Source organism: Tetrao urogallus (assembly GCF_951394365.1).
Source record: "Tetrao urogallus genome assembly, chromosome: 4".
In the NCBI taxonomy this organism is placed as follows: Eukaryota; Metazoa; Chordata; class Aves; order Galliformes; family Phasianidae; genus Tetrao; species Tetrao urogallus.
The window spans coordinates 56,772,048-56,790,515 of record NC_136817.1 but is presented as its reverse complement, the minus strand read 5'-3'; the positions used below and the strand labels follow the sequence as shown (position 1 = coordinate 56,790,515).

Here is an 18,468-nt window from a genome sequence, read left to right as displayed (position 1 = left end):
AAGCCTTTATATACGTCGGTGTAGTGAGCTGGAACTTCATTCTGGTTGGGTTTTTTTTGTTGGTTTTTTTTTTTCAGGAATTGGTGGCTCGATATGTTGCTTTGATTCCCTTTTTGCCAGACAGTGTTTCATTTGCTGGAATTTGTGACCTGTGGTGTACATCAGATGTAAGTAATGCATTAAACAGTTTTTATCCTCATGAATGTGATATGACATGCAAGTGGGTCCCTCTTTTGGAACAGGTTAGCCTAGATCAACTCTGGAGGTCCCTTCAGACCTACCCTATTCTGGAATTCTATGATTGTAAGGGGTGATTTTTCTTTCTGAGTTGTTTAAAGCAGAATATCTGAGGACCAGTGTTTGAGCAAAGTTGCTTGTCCTATTTGCAATCTTATCTTTCCAATCTAATGAATGACCATAAGAAAACTTCAGAGTTTTAAGCTTTTCCTGTTTTTCTTCCTTATAAAACAACCCAGAATAGCTAGTTGGGCACAAGGGAAAGGATGCTGACTGACGGAGACTTTAAAACTACACTTATGTAGTTTTGTATGTGTAGGAAATGGATCATTGTAATGTTAAGGAACCACAGAGAAAACATGGTATTGTGCTTAAAAATAAATAAATAAAATTGTAATTGTTGGCAGTAGTCAAAACGTCAGTGTGTTACCACTGTTTTCATTAAAAATCTCAAATGCAGCACCACACCAGCTGCTATGAATAAGCTCTATCCCAGCTGAAACCAGGATAGTGAGAAATGCAGAATAACCCAGAAGACCTCAGTCCTTGTAATATCTCAGATCTGCATCATGGATTTTCACAGCATTTACACTTGCTCTGTGTATTCTGCATGTTGAAACAGTGCCTAATAAAAACTGTGATCAGTTGCAAATATTCAAGAGGAGTTTTTAGCTTCAGAAGTGTTAGGAAATATTAGTAAATGTTATAAGCCAAAAACACCAATTATAACTACATAGAAACCTTTTTTTTCCCCCCTCAATTAGCAATTTCTTGATCTTCTGGCGGGGGATGAGGAAGAACATGCCGTGCTCTTGTGTAATTATTTTCTTGGTATGGGGAAGAAAGCCTGGCTTGTCATTGGAAATGCTATTCCTGAGGTAAGAGGATTTTTTTCATTTGGTCAGAATATTAATTTTCATTCTCTGAAGTCTTTGGTTCCCATCAGTTGATAGAACTGTCTCCTGCTAACACACTTTTCCAGGCAGTAATCTAACACTGGTGCTGCTCAACTGAGAGAGAGAAAGAGAGAGACAGAGAGAGAGAAGCAGCTTCTCTGAGTAGAAATACAATCTGTGGTGCTGGTTTTCTCTGCACCCATTGTTTTCATGCTCAGCCTGGTGGCAGCTGCTGTCCTTTTGGTGCAGTACAGTCTGTAAACCTTGGCTGGATTTGGGCACATATGAATGCTGGAAAAATGTCCTGAGTCGATTCACAGCCAGTAGCAGAGTTAGGGTGGGACTGGTACGGGCTGAGAGGTGGCAGGGATGGAGTGGGGATCACCAAGGATTCCTACTACTTCCAGAGTACCTGGAGAATGTGGGATAGTGAGTGAAAAAGCAGTTTAGGGGTTCCTGATCTTTCTTTCTCTATTCCCTCTGTGTCTGAATGAGGAAGGTTGGTGGGTTAGGTGTGAACTGTGCTGCCTAAGAGCAGTCCTTTAGTCAGAGGTTGCCTGGGTTTGTGTTGTGGTACCAGCCAAGGAGGACATGCTGATGCTGAAGTGGCACACATGAAATGTGCCTGGGTATAGAATTTCCCATTGGCTCTAAGCTGAACTAAATATTTTCCGAATTTGCATTTTTCAAATGGCTGAAGGTGGTGCATGTTAACATTTAATTGCCACAGAAGAGACAGAGGACACATTATTCTGTAGGTGTTACTTGAATTGTAACAAACCTGTGCATTCTTTCAGGATTTTGCCAAAAACATACTATTATCTCAATAGTAAAAACGTAATATTCCACGCAATGCACAGCATACTGTCATTAAAGACAGTTCTAAAGCATCTTTTTTGTATTTTTTCCTTTCTAGGGACAAACCACGTACGTATTAACTTTGGAACAAAGTCAGTACGTGATTTGGAATCCCAGCACTGGCTGCTTTTACAGGCACTATGATACTTTCTGCCCCTTGCAAAGCGTGTACTGCCTGATCAGCTGCGATAACGTAAGTGAGCTCTGTGTCTCCCCCACAGCTGCATGCTGTACAGTTGGGCACGAGACATTTTTCTTGACTTTGTGTATCGTGTGTTTGTCAGCTTAATATTATAACAGCATCAGTGTAATTAGTGACACTGCAAAATCTGAAACTGAGGAAACAATGGGAGCTTAGAGAAGAATCCCAAGTTTTATTCAGATGGAAACTAAGAGGAGTTCAGAAGTCTGGTTATCAGGGTTTTTTTGATCCACTGTAAGGGAACAGTGAGTCAGGCTTCCACTGCACACCCAGATGCAGCTAACACTTACTATTTTCTGTTTTGAATACATACAGGGTAGAAGTTCTCTGAAATATCATGTGTTCTAAGTGGTTAGTTGTTTATTTTTAATTATTTCCTGGGGATTTAATCCTCAACACAAATAATGAATTTGGAAAGAATATTCTAAAGGATGTTTATTTTAAAAGCATCCATCTCTTATTGAAAGTGTTCTGGGTACCAGTTGGTTTGGTTTGTTCTGATGCAACACCTGCAGTTAGTGAAGAAAAACTTAACTGTTTGTTTCTTCCATGCCTATGGAAGTTAAAAACTTCAGTGCCAACATCCTCATCACTGAACCTTGAACTACAGCACACAGCACAAAGTTTCAGGGCAGGCAGTTCCAGTCCACAGCAAATTGTGGTTGAGCAGGTGCCCTGCCAGCAGCATATAACCAACTGCAAGCCCAGCCCCAGGGCTTGGGAAGCGATGTGGCATCACACAGGTTGTAAGGAGAACTATTAAATGCAAAAGGTTCCGTATTAATTATTAGAGCACCTTGCATCCTAGCAGTAGTTCGTGAAAGGCCTGTAGGTACCTGCAGGCACAAAATGTTACAGATCAGCACCACCTCCCTCTTGGCGTGAGAATGCAGAAGTTGGACAGCTTGGCTGTGACAAACACGACTGCCCTGTTTCACATGAATACAGGATGGTCATTAGTTTGGGAGCTCAAGATCACAGAGTAGTTTATTGCCGTGTAAGTAATGTGTTCCATAGCTGTGACTGTGTACTAAAAACAAACTTGCTTTCTTCTAGATTTGGTTTAATATCCAACAGTGGGACTCTCCAGTAAGGATAAGTTTTGATATCAGCAAACCAAAACTTTGGAAGCCTTTCTTTTCAAGAAGCTTACCGTACCCTGGGCTCTGCAGTGTTCAGGTACTAATACACTTATAACCAACTTAATGGGAAGAGAGACTAAATTCTTTTGGCTGCTGTGATTAAATGTCCTTCTGTCCTAAAACTAGCTTTGAAAAAGACTTTTCCATGCCTTTTAAAATTCAAAAGTAGGAATACTGAAATTTTTTTTATACAAAATGAATGCACAACTGTTATCTTTTAAATACCTGTGTAAGAGCTTAGGACAATGCTAAACACTGGGACAAATCTTTAACATAACCCCTAAAGAAAGCTGTGTCTGTGTCCTTAATAAACAAGCAGGAATTCCTCTACAATTAATGGAATTTGTAAGCAGTAGTTGAAGCTTACTCCTGGAAAAAATGAAAACATTACACAAATATCCAGCCAATGTTTTTATTATGTCTTTGCTACAGTATAGATTATTTTGGTATAATTGTCAACTGTTCATTAACTGTCAAGATAGTAATGCCTGAATTAAGTTACAGAGTTGTATAGTTAGAGATTGTGCTTTTAATATCAGGGTGTTTTACTTTGCTAGCCTGAAGAATTGGTGTATCAGCATTCAGACAAGGCTGCTGCAGTGGAGCTACAGGGCAGGTAATCCTTCCACTAAAACAACTGCTGTCAGAAGGGAAAGAGTGATCACCACGTGAAGCACCTTCTTACCTGTCTCAAGCACATTCATCCCAACGTGCTAAAAATGGGCTTCGAATGCTGTCTAGGAATTGAGAATGACTTAAACTGTATTTTTAAGGGTCTTTTTAAGTTCTCTTCTTTTAACAGAGTTCATCAGATAGGAAGAACTGATTGAGTACTGCTATAGTTTCCTAATAAGCTAAAATTGTGTAGGAGTTTAAGAGGCTGTGAGAGCATAGACTAAAAATGTGTGCAGGCCCCTGCTCTCCCTTTGCTGTTAAGCATGGGGACACAATTTAGCTACACTGGCTATGTGATTTTTTTTTTTTTTTTTGTAGTTTTAGGCAGTTTTAAGTTTAACTAAGGTAATTTGTGTTGCTCAAACTGTAAAAAGTGGGTCAAGTGAGATCAGGTCAGAATTTGAGTAAAGAATATAGTTGCAATAAGAAGTGTATTTTACTGTAGGATTGAAAAAATACTAAAAGAGAAGATTATGGAATGGAGACCAAGGCATTTGACTCGCTGGAACAGATACTGTACCTCCACCCTACGTAACTTCCTGCCTCTGCTGGAACAAAACCAAGGCAAAGATGTAGAAGATGACCATCAGGCAGAGCTGCAAAAGCAGCTTGGAGATTACAGGGTACAGTTGTGCATATAAATAATTTGTATTGTATGTGTCAGTATTATGGAAATAGCAGACCTGAAGGATCACCCAACCTGGGGTAAGGAGCTGTGTCCTAGGCTATTTGTTCCCTCTTCTACTGAAAGCCACAAGTTGTTATACTAAAGATAAATCAATACGTTTACAAAATGAAGTAGTGGTGGTCTGCTCCATGTGAAAACGTAAGAGATGGGTATGAAATGCAGGTATACTTGCCTGGAATGGAGGTAGTGACTGCTGTGGTACAGCAGCAGCAGAACAGTGCAGTTTGCTTACTATATTCAACAAAGTTTCTGACAGTTGTAGCACTATAGATATTTATAGGTTGATTGGTACAACTGAGCTCAAGTCTTGCTGGTAAAAAGCTGGCACTGTAAACTTAAGACACAAAAGTCCATTCAACAGTGTGTTTTCCTGAAGTTTTCTGCTCTTTAAAAGACAAAATGTGCATAAGTATTCACTGTAGCCAATACACCATACCCATCCCTCAAGGCTTTTCTAAAAAATAAATCCTTCCTTCTGCTCCTTCACGTAAAGCAGACCTGATAGGGATACTGGATGGAAATGAAATTTTGAAAATGAGTTGAGGTTTCAGTTCCTGCCTGAAAATGTTTATGGACAGATGTCTGCCACCTCCCATTTCCAGACAGCAGAGTACAGTGAACAGTATTCTCCAGTTAAGAGGCAAAAAAGTAGCAACATTATGCTCTTTGTTCAGTAACACATTTTTTTTTCTAGTTGATTTCTAAACAGTTTCACTTTAAACTCAACCTTTTTCAGCGGTTAGGAAAAATTGCAGAAACCTACCTAGAGTGTAAGAAATAGAAAGGGGGTATTTAAATTCAAAATTACCCTTTTATTGCATCTCCTCAGGCCAGCAGAGAGAATCTCCATTTTATTGTGCCTGTAAGTTGAAGATGTTGCATTTATTCAGATATCTTACCTTATGTGATTCTTCTCCCTTCTCTCTTTCTTCCAGGTGTCTGGATTTCCTATTCATATGCCATTTTCTGAAGTCAGACCTTTAGTAGAAGCTGTGCACAGTACTGGAGTTCACACCATTGATGTTTCCAATGTTGAATTTGCTCTAGCTGTGTACGTTCATCCTTATCCCCAAAATGTTCTCTCCACATGGATTTACGTTGCTTCACTTGTACGGAATCAGTAGTACAGAGCAGTCAGAACACCTCAACTTTGGATGGAGGGGGGAATAACAGATTTCTCACACTGCTGATTTGAGCTGTCCCAGGTAGCTTGAAAGTCTAGCAAGAACCCGATTTTTCAGAAGCTGCAAGCGTTTAGCTGCGTTCAGCTTAAAACCACAGGATGTAACTTAACAACCTCAACCAACAGTTCTGCAATTTCAAGTAAGCTGTCAGTTTCCTCTTTATTTCTGTACATTACTTTATAACTCCCTGTGGGACTTGCCATGCTTAAAAGCATTAAAAAAATGCACATAGTTAGTGAACTCACTGGTAGAGTTTGTCCTCCTTATTTTGAGGTGAAACTTGGTTCCTGGAATTACACCTTACAGATGACTTCTAGTTCCTCAAATTGTCTTCATTGACAGCCCTTCCTCCTGGTTAGAGAGGCTGCCATTCAGGACCAATATAAACTGTTGCACTTTCTCATTACCTGAGTTCCTGTACAAAAGGCTCTATTTACTCCCAAGTAAATTTCATGCACCAAAAAAGCAAGCATTTAAGACCATACTTCCTTTTTTAAAAACATTTCTCTACTCCGTGTCTGTGTTACAGCAGCAGCATTCAGGTATTTTCTTAAAAGGTCTAATAATAAATATTTATACCAAAAAATAAATGTTAAAGCTCATCCATTTTATGTAAGAATTTGATTAAATCACTTGCAGCACAGAATCTTTTACTATGGTTACCTGCAGGCAATTTTTAAAGTGATCACTAAAAGATTATTATGTACAAGTAGTGGTGTTAACAGTTGATGCTTATATGTATCCTTTTCCTTCAGGTCCGTTGTTAATTAAATTCTTCCAAGTGAAAGCAAGGGTGAGTTCAGCCTAGAAGTATATTCATCACAACATATCAAAGTTAAGGTAGAGCTTAAGGCTGAAGAAGATTTGGTCCATCCATTAAATGCTGGACAAAACTTTTGGTTTAGAGCCTGGGATGGCCACAGGTTCCCCTCTAATCAACCAAAAAGCACCTCTACAGAACTGTCATGAAGCAGCCAGTATCTGCACTGTAATCACAATGCTCTGCTTGAACAACACTGATTGATTACATCTCTAAAGCCCACCACCTTTTCAGAAAAGGGTGAAAAAAGAGAACAGGGTCTCACACTATTTTCTGCAGCTGATTCAGCCCTTTACCAGTCTGCACAGAAAACAGTAATTAGTATCTAGCAGTAAGGACAAGAACCACCCTGTCTGCTCCTTCCTTACCTCAGAACAGAGGCAAGGAAGCCCACACATCTCATTACTTCTCTCAGAGCCAGAATGAGTGGCCATTTACACCTAATCTAGGCTTTGGGGACATAGAGTTTAATGCAGTTTACTTAAAAGAACAGTTGCTGTGACAACAGTATCCTTTCATACCTCTCTGGTAGGCTTCCAACTGAACACTGCACATACTTCCTCTAGCTGGATTCAGCTATTAACCACTAGCAGCAGTCTCTGGCACTAACTAAAATTCAGTAGTGTTTCTTATCAGTTTTGATGCAAAAAAGAAAATGCTCTCAAACCTTGGAAGGGTTGGTAGGTGAGATGGTATCAGTACAACAAACTGCCACTTATCTCCAGCAGCACCTGCAAGCTCACCTCCCACACTCAATCTACATAAACCACCTGAACTGCTGTCTCCACACAATAAAAAGGGTAGAAATGACTGCTTTGGCATACTGTCAGCCTGCAAAACTAGCTTTCTACAAAGCTGTCAGCATCTGCTGGCTACACCCCCTGCATCTGCTTGAAAGAAAGCTAACAACCTGAGCAGATGACTGCGTAGGTCACAGTACTCACCCTCTCTTGGAACAGCCTCTTCTCCCCACACACAGGCACATGCTGTCCTTATACATCACTCCTTGCTCTTTTTAGTACAGTTCTCTCAGAGCACAGGTCTCTCTCAGCCTACCAGTGGCTTCTCTGCATCCCTGCTGCTCCTCTCTGCTGTTCAATGAAGCGGTTATTTTAAATCAAAACAGTGGGGAAAACATCTTCCATAGATTCCTTATGAATGAAAAAACTGACTTCCATGGAAGTCACTGCAGGAAGGAATGTGTGTTTTTAAGGGTCACAGTTCTGCTACCACCATCCAGCCTTCACCAAACCCTTTCAGCTTACAAGTATTTATCTTACACCTTGATACCACACTTGAAAAGTATATATATTCCACTGCTACATCAAGTTTTTATTGGTGGGAATGTTTTATTTGAGTATGTCTTTCAAGCCCAAATACAAAACCAAATGCAAAAGAAAAGTGGGAATTACCCTAATTTTGCAATATAAAGGACAACTTCAAGATGAGAGGAAAGGGGGAGAAACAAGGCTCCTAAAGATGTATTACTGTTACCCAAATGCAAACAATACATTTCAAATTAGCCGCAGAGCTTTATATTGTACTGATGGATTAAAAATAAGAAACCATTCACTTAACACAAAATAATCCATTAAAGTATACTTAAGTGCCAAACTTGGAAGAAAGTGGCATTAAAAAAAAAATCTGCATGTTTTCCCATCTTCCCCAAGTAAAAGTAAGAGAAAACCCAACACCCTTCAAACCAAATGAGATCGTGAGATTGTTACAACACTGTACAGTACACTGAAGATTCTGAAGTTACAGGCAGGGTCAAGGCTAGTATAACAGATCTCACTCCAAGGATTGTTAACACAAGATGCAAACTGTAAGTAAAGTGCATGAAAGGAAGCCTGCTCAGCTAAATGAAGTAGACTGAAAGATCAGAAGTCAGCAGTCATTCGCCAGAGCGGCAGCAGGCCCGAAAACCACACTGCAAATTCTGGCATCCACTGGCGGTTTCAGCATGAGGACCTGCACAAAAACAGAACAAATGTGAAAAGAAGAAGATAGGCTTAGCAGCTATCTTCTGACCTTGTAACTCATAAAACATCCTTTGTTTGTTTGCTTAAACACAGAACTTCATCCAGCACTGGGAACACCTGAAACACCCCCGCTGCTATCACTGACACCCCACTGAGGTGGGTTTTTTTAAATAGGTTTTTGGTTTTGTTTTACACTGACAGCTTAGTGCCATGAGTGTAACATTCAGTGACACAGGTGTGGGATGAGCAACCATCAATCTGCAAACTTCAGAAAGCTCCTACAGCTGCCTTTTAAAATCAAAGTATGTTTTCATAATGCGTATTTAACTCCTGCTTTTTTTTTTTTTTTTTTTTTTTTTCCCTCCAAATTCAGAAGATGCCATCATGGCATTACAGAAAACAACCCATCATATGGAAACAGCTCTCAGTCGGGAGTGTTTCTCTGTGAGCACAACATAGTTGGCTACAGCTCCTGCACTCTGACTGGAAATCCAAAGACTAAAAGGAAAAATCTGCAGTGACAGTAAAGGTGCTTTATCAGAAACCGTAAAAGCTAAAACAGTTCCTCAGAAAGGAATTTGTGAGCACAGACAGCATAAACCAATACTGTAATACTACCCACCTCCACTTACCTTCACTTATTGTTCTCCCTTTAATTTGAAGTGTTAAAAGTGATCATGAGAAACTATAAAATGTATTAGTATAGGATTTTATTTCCTGCAGCCATACGCCTGCTTCAGAAACACAAACATTGGCATGTGGGTTGGCTGAACTCTGGCACCCAACGTAACTCAGCAGCACACTTTAATTAACTAAACCAAACTCGTAAAGAACTAACCAGGACAATCCATTTTCCCCCCTCCATGTGTGAAACAAATCATATCCTTCTGAAATATGTTTCTAATACATTTAGGAGTAACAAAATAATGTAATGAATAAGGGCACCATGCTACACCTGGCTTGTTTTCCCCCTTGAACAGTAACTTGAAGTCATAATTAATCCCCCAGAACACAGTGTCTTCAAATCAGTTTTCTGCTTCACGCCACACGTCGAGGAGCAACATTCTACAAAATAACTAAGTTAGCATGCATGAGACTGAATAAAATAAACCTGAAGCTACAATCATGGACAATGGTTACAAATTAGGAAAACAGCAATACTTTAATTTGTAGGTGAACTCATTTTCTATTCTTTCTGTTCACCTGAGCTACGCTTTGATCTTTCGCATTGTTTACAAGCTAGAGTTTGAAAGCTTCTTTCAAAGTTCTTTAAGAAGGAGACCTGGCACTTCCAACCAGTTGTTTTAGCAGAGCATGTTCTGTGCAGCACTTTCCAACTCAGAGCTGACCTTCCCCATCACTGCCACAGCTAAGCAGCACATCACGGTAATCTGGAGCGACCGCCACACTTCCAGTAATAATACTTGTGACAAAACTAGCAGAGCCACAACATCCCAAAGGAGGGAATACTCACTATGCTCTGTACCACGAAGTGCTTAAGTAAAATGAGGTCTGGGGTCATTCACCTGGAGAAGCAGAGTTAATCAGATACTCATCTAACCTGCCACTGTCTACACTACTGGTTTAGCTGCCTCTAACCTGGATTACTGTAATGCTCTTTAAACGTACATCAGATTACTTCAGGTGACCCAGAACAAAGGTTTACCCCTTCCTCCTGAACAGCCTTCAGTGTTTTCAAAACCTGGTAATATAAATATGCCTGGCAAACAAGGAAACATAGCTACCTGATTACTCGATTTTGATTACTTTTAGTAAGCCATACGAAGTTTCCTAGGAATAAATGGAGTATTTCACACAAAATACACTCCAACCCGAACCAGGGTGGAAGAGTCACTCATGCAAGGCACACCTGGCTGCTGCCACCACATCCCTTTAGCTCTCACCTTTGGCAGCAGCAATACTTGCTGTCTACAGCAGGACCGATCCCCAACCCATCTGAGATGTAAAAAGGCCACCTGCTACCCCAGTTCTTCATTTTGTTTACCAAGGAGCTACATAAACACTAACACTGACAGCAGAAAGGCAGCGAAAAAGAGCTGTCAGAAACACACAAGGAGGGAAGGAAAGACACCTCATTTCCACAGCCACCACTGCAAAGAAGCAGCCCAGAGCAGGGGGAAAAGTTGCACAGGTTTAGAACTGCAGCTTAGTGAGAGGCTCCTTGATTCTCAACAGTAGATACCACATTGGGTGGTAGTGGAGCACATTACACGGGAATTACAAGAAAGTGATCAAATTAAACATTGATCTTGAAAACGTAAATGGAGATTTAGAATTAATATTGGCCTTAAGTGCTACTCTTTGTCAGCCTCTGGTGAAGTTACACATCAGAACGTTATCAGAGCGCCTTTGTTATTTGGAGAATTTATGGAGAGATCAAACTCCTACAAGTCTAATATCAATGCAGCCCATATAAATCTGCACACAGGAGTCCATAAATCTGAACAGAAATTGCCAAGTTCAAAGTTCCGTTACTGGAAGACAGATCCAGCTGTGACCAAAACATTTTGAAGCGTCACAAGAGAAGAGTGAATCATCAGAAACTGCCACAACTTTGTTTTGTTAATGCCCTATTCCTTTAATCCCAGCACATGAGAACTACGTTTTAAAAAGCCACTAGAAATTAAATCCTATGTGAAAGCAGCAGCAAGGTACTGCTGCAGGAACTACATTCTAACCCTGAAGCTGACTGCATTACAGGCTTTAAAACTGGAAGTATAAGACAGAGACTGAACACAGCTAAGACAGAACAGGACAAAGTGGGGGGAAATAGAAATTTCTAAGTGGCAAGAGGTAACTCAAACATTCAACTTCTGTTACTGAGTTTAGCACAACTGAAGAAACAAATGTGTTTCAGGAATCCAACAGTCAGCAATTAGGAGGAGTGTAACAAATTTGTTTTCAGCTGCAGCTGAGGGTTATTTAACTCCAAATCTCCAGCACAGAGTGAAGCAGGCAGAAGTTCCAATATGTTACTATGCAAACCAAGAACCAGAATCATAGTGACAGTAAAACAAACTAAATCTGGAGATGCATGCAAGTTCACAGGCTCTGCTCATAGGAGCTGCACCATATTACTGCTGTACAACAGCTGTGACTGACGCTATGAGACATGTACAACAGCTACACGTACAACAGCATTTGAAGAGCAAGTCTGAAAGTTGCAAACACGCCAAGCAAACAAGTCCACCAAGATCTCCAGAGAGAACATGAGTGAAGCTGCATATCTTGGGCCCTCTGTCAAGCTCAGGCTTTATAGAAAAAAAAATCTGAAAATAGGCTGTAGGTGGAAGTAAAGCCTTTATATTTCAAAGATAGCAGGGTATCTTTATTACTCAAAGATGGCTAAATTCCATGCTGTTGGCTCCGTTTTTTGTTCTGCAAGACTGACGGGTTTTCCAACGTGATCCCAGAACAAATCTCCTTCCCCGAAAACAATCCCTGATCTGCTGGTGGGCAAAGAAAATCATGAAATTATTCTCTACAGGTCAGTAATTTTTGTACAGCACTTCATGTAATCTATATGAGCACAGAAACGTAAACAGCTTCTGATCGAGATTGATTTAAACTAAACAGCTTTTTACTTTCCCTGCAGTTACTTCAAAAATATCAAATGTTATCCCAGGAATCCTGTTGCCCACAGAGTAGAACAGGTATTTGCTCAGCACTATCATAGTGAAATTTAGGTGAAAATAAAGAACAGTGTCCTGATAGAGCTGCAGAGAACTCAGTTATAATAGGCCATTTCTCATTTCAGAGTTTTGCTAGGGTACCTATTCTCATAAGAAAGAAAAAAAAATGAAAAAGGACAATTCATCAATCATCAGGACAATTTTATGAGATTATTCCAAAATGTATTCTGTTGAAATATAAGTAATTTCTTATGGTTACTATGGAACAGCCAAGCTTTAGAGCAGTGGAGAACTTGCACAAGTGATTCTGGCTTTTTGAACTACGATGATGCACTGTATTTTAGAGACTAGAGCAAGGGGGACAGACAGCTAAAGACAAACCAGGACATCAAATCTGGTATTACTGACAAGAGGAAAAACAGAAAACAATAAGAAAAAAGGAATAAAATGAAGGAGGAAAAGGCTTCTAACTGGTCTCTGGGACACTGTTAAATTCAACCTGATGCAGGAAAGAGTCAGTGAAGGATTTTAAAAAGGTATTAAGAGTTTTCAGATTGAAATGCAAGGAGATGTTTTACAAATATGTGGTCTAGATGGAAAGGAACTGGGTAACAAACAGCAAATGCATCAAAAGTGTCAAAAAGTCATTAAAAAAGTGTCATAAAGTCGTCCAAAAATTACAGAAGCAAAAATGATTTAATACTTTGACTTGCAATGTTAGGATCCAGTCCAATAAAACACACCACCCCACATGAACTCCAATGGATGAAATACCCAAGCATCAGTAGAGTTTCACTCGCAGTACCAAAGCTGTGGCATCCTGTATACCTGATGTGGCGACATCTCAGTAGAGATGCAAACTGAGCTCATTGCCATGAATTATCAGGGAAATATTGTTTTACACACAGTTCTTATAATCCTGTGAACTCAGTTATCCTCTTTCTGTTCCATACTCATTCTGTTGCACTTACCTGTTTTAAATTCACACATGGGATAAAAATCACACCACGGTTCCCATCTCTAATGCTACGAACGCTTACTGGACCTGACATAATAGACTGGATTCCAGTGCAATAAACACTACAAAGACTTCCACCACAAACATTTTATGCATTTATCCAGATCCTTCTCCAGCTGATATTCAACCCTAAGTAATTCAAGCAAAACTAGAAAAACTAAGTTACATTTCCCACAAGGATACATGATGGTATTCTACACCAAAACCACTTTAACATGTGAGGTTTGCATAACAAGCTCTGCCCCCTCCACATCCCCCCAAAAGATCACTTTACTATCAATCTAATCACAGCTCTGTTTCAAAGCACTACAAAGAAAGCACTCAACTACATCATTTACAGGGAAGAGATGAAGAGGACAATCGTGTACCAGTTATACACTTACTTTCTAAGCCTCTATTACCTATGCTAATCTGAAGTAAGAGAACATGGACTAAAAATGTCTTCCCCCTAGGCAATACAGAACTGTATTAGACTTCAATACAAAAAAAAAAAAAATCCTGACGTAAAAGTTTTGATTTTGTAATTAGTATTTGAATTCAGTGCTACACAGCCGAGAAAAGAGTTTGCAGGTTTTTAGGTTTCTGTGGTTTTGGTGGTGATGCTGTTGTTGGGTTTTTTGGTTTTTGGTTTTTTTTTTGTTAGTGGTGGTGGTGGCATTTTTTGTTTCTAAAACATCCTTAAGCCAGACATTACTCCCCAGACAAGGATCACACCTTCATAAAGACATTACCGTTAATGTTGTCACAGTAGTAAAAGTGTTCATCATTTAGAGAAGGGCATGCAGAAACTAAATCCTGCAGGCCTGCACCAGTTACAGTGAGACAACCCGAGAGATTGAGGTGCTCCAAGTGTGGCAGTCCTCCTCCCAAAGTCAACGCCCTGTTAACAGACAGAAAAAGGGGTGTTAAAAGCTTGCACAGCACTACACTGACAAGCACTCCGTATGTCACCAAGTCACATATTTACCAACATCTTGCAAGAAAATCACACCTCTAATAAGCCACTTAATTTCAAGTCTGGCATCCCATACGGTTAATCAGCCTTGAAGCCACGCAACAGGGCTGAAAAATGAATCCATTTCTACAGAAATTATCAATTCCCTTTGACAGAAATACATTCCAGTGGGAAATCAGTTTATTAATGACTCTGGGGATGACCAAGTACTTCTAAGAGCCAGCATGACACACTTATCCAATACACTACTGGTCTTTAGTGAGACTTCCATGGTTATGCATATTTCTCAACAGATCCTAAAAACAGAACTGTATGACATTCCCAAAGTTTGGTGTGCAGAACTTCCAACAGTTTGAGTATTGTTTATTAGTTCGAAACTCAAAGTCATGTTTTCTGAGGTCAGATAAATCTTTACCAGCAGAGCCTCTCTCTGCCAACACACCACTACATGCTACTCAAACCAAATCCTATTTTCCCTCCAAGTGCAAGAGGTCAACTGCAGATAAAGCAGCCTCAAGGCTGCGGTGCATCTAACCCCTCGCTCTGTGTTAGGCTGACTGCTTCTCTGCACTCACAGGACAGCTAACTGAGTTCAATCACAAGCTCATCCATCGGAAGGAGAGAACAGACAAAGCCTCTCATGCTTCAATCAACATGTTTCAGGTTCAAGCAAAGGCCTTTTCAGTTTTATGTCCTAAGAGCATGAGCATACAAAACTTTCCGCTGTCAGCAGATGGGAAAAAGAACAACTAACAAAACCAGCTATGAGAATAAAGTTCAGTGTATATGAAATGAACTGCCAAATATTTACATTAGTCTCATTATTTTCTCTTCCAGGACCCAAAGTATTATGGAATTGCAGGAAGCACTTAATGCAGAATATACCCTCAGCTGTTAACATTCCCCTGTATCTAAAAAGCACTGATGTGAAACTGGCACAACTAAACACTCCTATGACTCAAAAATCAAGTCTTCCTTTGATTCTAGAGGACTCAGTGAGGAATAACACGAGTAACACGTCAGCTACATGCAGCATTACCCATTCGTTGCCAAATGAACCACAGGCAGCAGTACCAGTCTGCTCCAACACCTGGACACCAACAGGCTCAGACACAAAGCACAGCTAACTGTCCCAAAATAACTGCTAGGAGACATTTGAACAGCTGTACTTCTAAGTTCTTTGTCAAAGAGGGGTGAAGCCTATGGAGAGGCAATTCAATGCCAGCAATCCTTTACAGTATTTGTTCACAGACTACAGTGTACAAGTAGGTATGAAGTCTCTGAACTGCAAGCACTTCTAATCAGTCCCAGGAGATACAGCACATCTGAGCAGGGGACTGCAGCATTTTTGTCTTATTTTCATTATGAAGCTGTAACTACACATTTCTGACATCATACACAGCATCAATTACAGAAGAGGGAGTGCTTCAAACTTGAGACGGGAGGTTTAGGTTGGGTATTAGGAGGAAGTTTTTCACACAGAAGGTGGTGATGCACTGGAACAGGTTGCCCAAGGAGGCTGTGGATGCCCCATCCCTGGAGGCATTCAAGGCCAGGCTGGATGTGGCTCTGGCCAGCCTGGTCTGCTGGTTGGTGACCCTGCACGTAGCTATGTGAAACCAGATGAGCACTGTGGTCCTTTTCAACCCAAGCCATTCTGTGATTCTATTGTCATGAAGCTGCCTCAACACTCAAGCTAACTTCAACTAAATTCTAGGCTTTACATAAAACCACTTCTTACGTGTTCTGATGTACACACAAAATTCTGTCATCGCTCAGACAAGTTAAATGCAATGCTACTCTGGTTTGGTTTTAAAGCTTGAAGAGAATTCACAAGTTTGGCAGGCATAACAAGAGGAAAAGAAAAAAAATAAACCAGCATTGAATTTCCTAATAAGAAATCACTACAAATCAAATCTAAATGAGTAGTAAGTTATGCTTTTATCTACTGCAAGCAAACTAAGCAAAATGCTTCATTTCAGAAGAGCTAAAAGAATTTTTTTTAATCCTTTCACTCTAAGGAAGAGTTGGAAGAAAATTTTCACGTCTGCTATTCTCAGTATTTTGAGATGCAAGGAGTGCTTAAGATTTACCAGATGTTCTCAATAAAAACGCTTAAACTGAAGCTAGGTGGACTCAACCCAGAGCAACCCAACCATACAGACAATACAAAAACCACACCGCAGCAAAACAGCCCAGAAATGTCTTTTCACCTGAGAGCACGATCTGTGATCTGGTAACACCCAGACAGACTGAGAAACTGAAGAACTCGTGCAGTCTCTTCATCTGGTTTGTCACTGCCAGAGTATGCCAAGTCTTTTTCCTCTGACTGTTTAGTCCTTGTTGGTTTTTTACACAGTGCAGAGGACTCTGGAAGTGCTCGAATAGTTCTTAGTGCTGTTCCAGCACAGCAAAACGAGTGACCGCAGTAAATGAAGTCAGTAGAAGCACAGTGCTGCTGCCACCCTCTAGTCCTTAAACCATAAATGTCTCTACTGCAGCAAGATGCAGAACAATTAATGTGGGATGCTGGCTCCACAAGACAAAATCCTTCAACACTTCTGTGTCTCCACTCTGCAGCATCTTCAATATCAGCTAAATCATCCGCATTCAGCATCCACACATACGCAGAACTGAAGTTTTCAGAGCTGTCAGGTTTAGTCCAATGATGCTTACTGTCTGCTCCCTCAATGAGGTTTTCATTGTTGATTTCATGCAAGCAATTATACTTCTTGTTGGACTGCAGAGTAATCTCTCTGTTCTTCCATGAAGTCTTAGCGATTCTGTTTCTGCAGCCTTTCAGAATGCCTCTGTTCTGGTGAGTTGATATGATACCCAAAGCTCTGGAAAACCTCTCTATGGCCACATCGGTGATTTTTTCACACCCAGACAGATCAAAGTGGCGAAGGCTTTGACAACAACCAACTGAAGACCAACTGAAATAAAATGAAGAGCAATTACTTGTTTTTGTTCAGAAAAAGACACTGCAGCAACACATACAAAAGAACAGTTCATAAGGGAAATGCTGATGTTAATTCACAGAACATTAAAAGTTCCCTCAGATTACAGGCTAGGTTTGGCACTGCAGGTAAATAAATATGCCTAGAAGTTATGCCTAAAGAAACATGAAATGAATCACAATCCATAACACTATACTTTTCCATACATTGAAATGTAAAGTGTCCATATTTACTAAACCTTGAATAATTCTTAAGAAACTGCAAGCACCAAATACATGCAACAGTTTCAAAAACAGTTTTTTCTGTATATAAAGCTGATCCCTAAAGCCAGGTAACTCAGGAGAAATCAAATATTTATCAGAAAGCTGAAAATTGTGAACTTAATGAATTAGCAAATTTCACTGAAGCAAGTGAAACACCTGTAATGTTCAGTTCTGAGTATTTTAATAGTTGTAGTTTATTACTGTTTGAGTTTCTGAAGCTTGCATGCCTACACATGCTGAAGTATCAGTGGCCTTAGATCCTATATCTTTCTCTCAAGAACTTCCTGTTTCTTTCAGAGTATCTAGTCTGCTGAAACATTTGTGTATGGTATGAGTTATTCTGTAGTGATTAGCCTTAGCTATGGTCACACTTACATATTAATGCTAATTCATCCCTTCTATGTTTTACCCCTTATATGTTTCAACTGAAACAAATCTGACCTATAGTAGTACTGTTGCATTATTAACTATAAGTGTACAGTCTATTTACCTTTACCACAGTTAATGGAGAGCGTTAACATCTACAGCAAATGAAACCTATTTCTAAATTACAGATTTCAAGATTGGATATACAGATATATAATGAAGGAAAAGAATATTTAGTGTTTACTAGAGACTGACAGACTCACAAAGATCAAATTCTGAACCATGTAAATTCCATTAAGGTCTTCATTTCAATTTAAACTTCTTGTACAAGCTGCAGAGCACTCATGTGAGCAACTATGCTGGTAACATTTTAAAGTGCTGTTAATAGACAGAACTTGAAAGCACTGTATGATGAGAAGGTTGCAGAGTGGAACAACCACTGAGTTCCAGCATCATACAAAGACACTTCTGTGCAGGTTCTGCACACATACATCATTCCAGTGATGCTAAATGTATTTTCTGCGGGCTTCTGTAAAACTAAGGAATCCACAGTAGTGCACCTGGTCCCT

At 39.9% G+C, this 18,468-nt stretch overlaps 2 protein-coding genes across 3 annotated transcripts in view; one reads left to right on the top strand and one right to left on the bottom strand.

Annotated features, from left to right (window-relative positions):
* CC2D2A (coiled-coil and C2 domain containing 2A) overlaps window positions 1-5,822 on the top strand; it is a gene marked incomplete at both ends in the record, with an annotated part of 46,581 nt that extends 40,759 nt beyond the window's left edge. The window contains 7 exons of the mRNA XM_079534858.1: window positions 78-167; window positions 1,002-1,115; window positions 2,050-2,184; window positions 3,250-3,372; window positions 3,893-3,951; window positions 4,456-4,633; window positions 5,634-5,822. Coding sequence (XP_079390984.1) covers window positions 78-167; window positions 1,002-1,115; window positions 2,050-2,184; window positions 3,250-3,372; window positions 3,893-3,951; window positions 4,456-4,633; window positions 5,634-5,822 — 888 coding nt within the window. The remainder of the gene's footprint in view (window positions 1-77; window positions 168-1,001; window positions 1,116-2,049; window positions 2,185-3,249; window positions 3,373-3,892; window positions 3,952-4,455; window positions 4,634-5,633) is intronic.
* Window positions 5,823-8,596: 2,774 nt separating this feature from the next.
* The window catches only part of FBXL5 (F-box and leucine rich repeat protein 5), a gene marked incomplete at both ends in the record, with an annotated part of 33,133 nt that continues 23,261 nt past the window's right edge, over window positions 8,597-18,468 (bottom strand). For both annotated transcript variants that reach the window (XM_079534490.1, XM_079534491.1), the window contains 3 exons: window positions 8,597-8,673; window positions 14,087-14,235; window positions 16,524-17,246. In XM_079534490.1, the coding sequence (XP_079390616.1) occupies window positions 8,597-8,673; window positions 14,087-14,235; window positions 16,524-17,246 (949 nt within the window). The remainder of the gene's footprint in view (window positions 8,674-14,086; window positions 14,236-16,523; window positions 17,247-18,468) is intronic.